This window comes from Mus musculus, chromosome 4 (assembly GCF_000001635.26).
Source record: "Mus musculus strain C57BL/6J chromosome 4, GRCm38.p6 C57BL/6J".
Classification (NCBI taxonomy): domain Eukaryota; kingdom Metazoa; phylum Chordata; class Mammalia; order Rodentia; family Muridae; genus Mus; species Mus musculus.
This window is the reverse complement of record NC_000070.6, coordinates 52,969,586-52,971,878: the sequence shown is the minus strand read 5'-3', so window position 1 is coordinate 52,971,878 and position 2,293 is coordinate 52,969,586. Positions and strand designations below refer to the sequence as shown.

Sequence of the window (2,293 nt, the reverse complement as noted above, 5' to 3'; positions counted from 1 at the left end):
ATTAGAAAGAGAAAAAGTAGACAATGAGTGGAAGAACAAAAAAGAAACGACAGAGAGAGGAGGAAGACAAACACGAGGAAAAAAAAGAAATAGAGTTAGAAGGGAGACAGAAGGAACACTAAAGACAGACTTGATGAGCATCCTCAAGGGGCTGATTCGAAGGGGCACACAACCTCACAGTCTGCAGACACTACACTACTCAGAAGGTTTACACAACATATCTTGAAGAGAATGGTAGCTTCATCCTTGGTCTCTCAAGCTGACTTTGAAAACATAGCACGTCCTCTGAGTTTCAGAGGCCCCAAGGCCTTTCAGATTTTCCGCAGGTACAAACGTTTGCTCAAAATTTTCTTCACGGCTTCTTTGACCTCCTTATTCCTCAAGCTGTAGATGATGGGATTCAACATTGGCGTCACAACTCCATAAGACAGTCCAATGATTTCATCAGATGCTTTGGTGTACTTTGACTTGGGTTTCATGTACATAAAAAGGGCTGAACCATAGAATAAGATGACCACGGTTAGGTGGGCTGAACAGGTTGAAAAGGCTTTCTTCCTTCCTTCCGCAGAATTAATTCTCAGAATGGAAGAAAGGATAAAAATATAGGACACAAAAATTAACATCAGAGGGATCATCAACAAAACAATACTGGCCACTGTCATGATAAGCACATTCATGGTGATATCTGAGCATACAAGTTTAAGAAGAGCCAGGATCTCACAGGTAAGGTGATCAATGACATTGTTGCCACAGAAAGGTAACACCATTGTCAAGACTGTTTGCACTAGAGAATTCAGACAGCCTATGACCCAGGACCACACAGCCATGTGCACATATAATACTTTGTTCATGATTATAGGGTACCTCAGTGGATTGCAAATGGCTGCATACCTATCATAGGCCATCACAGCCAGGAGGACACACTCTGTAGAACCCAAGCCAAGGGAGATAACCATTTGTAGAGCACAACCAAGGAAGGAGATGGATTTTCTCGCTGACATAAACATGATGAGCATTTGAGGAATGGATGAGGATGTGTAACAGATGTCCAAAAAAGAGAGATTCCCAAGAAAAAAGTACATGGGGGTGTGGAGCCGAGAATCCAGGATACTAATGATAATGAGCAGACTGTTTCCCAGGAGGATTATCAAGTACATGATGAGGCAGAGCACAAATAGGAAAAGCTGGAGTTCTGGATACTGGGAAAGTCCCACGAGAAAGAATTCTGTCACTGCAGAGTAATTTCCCATCTTCATCTACTCAGCTCACCAGCAGAATTCATACAAGGATGTGAGTCAAGGAAACTTAGGTTCTTGGTAGAGACTCATAGGCTAACTTTCACATATATTATCTTCTTTGGTTCTTATGAAAGTTCCTAAAATCAGCAATGGCAGGGCTATTATATTTTCACTAATTATGAGACGCAGAGACAGGTAATATTGCTTAGCATCAAATGGCAGCAGAGACCTAGAATTGTGCCAGGAAGTGGCAGGTCAAACTGCTTTCAAGTGAGGTCATTTAGGTATTTTTTATTACTAGGCTAGTGTCAGTTAGCAAAGTGAGGGAAACAATAATGTTTTGTGAATTAAATTAGATATAATCTACTAGATGTTATTGTAGGTAGTCCCAATATGTCACTAATAGATGAATATATAGTATAATAAGTTACATAATAAATCATAACAACTTCATGTTCATATTTAATAAATTATATTTTAAAGTCTAATTTAATGAAAAGGAAGAAGTTGATTTAATTAAAATTGTCTTTTAGATGGCCTGGATGTGGTTGTGCACACATTTAATCTCAGCACTTGGTTGGCTGAGGCTGAGGCTGAGGCTGAGGCTGAGGCTGAGGCTGAGGCTGAGGCAGAGGCAGAGGCAGAGGCAGAGGCAGAGGCAGAGGCAGAGGCAGAGGCAGAGGCAGAGGCAGAGGCAGAGGCAGAGGCAGAGGCAGAGGCAGAGGCAGAGGCAGAGGCAGAGGCAGAGGCAGAGGCAGAGGCAGAGGCAGAGGCAGAGGCAGAGGCAGAGGCAGAGGAGGCAGAGGAGGCAGAGGAGGCAGAGGAGGCAGAGGAGGCAGAGGAGGCAGGAGGCAGAGGCATATGAACTCTGAGCTTGAAGCCAGCCTGGACTATGCAATTTCAAGACCAGTTAGTGTTACATAATGAGACCCTGTCTCAAAAAATTCTTATTTTAGAGTAAGGAGCTTAAAGTTATAACAAGAATATATATATATATATATATATATATATATATATATATATATATATATATATATATATATATATATATGAGC

At 41.5% G+C, this 2,293-nt stretch overlaps 1 protein-coding gene across 1 annotated transcript; it reads right to left on the bottom strand.

The window, feature by feature from the left end:
* Positions 1 to 311: 311 nt before the first annotated feature.
* Positions 312 to 1,250, bottom strand: Olfr270 (olfactory receptor 270). The gene has a single exon (NM_146607.2). The coding sequence runs from the start codon at positions 1,248 to 1,250 to the stop codon at positions 312 to 314; it is 939 nt and encodes a 312-aa protein (NP_666818.1).
* Between the last annotated feature and the right edge of the window lie 1,043 nt (positions 1,251 to 2,293).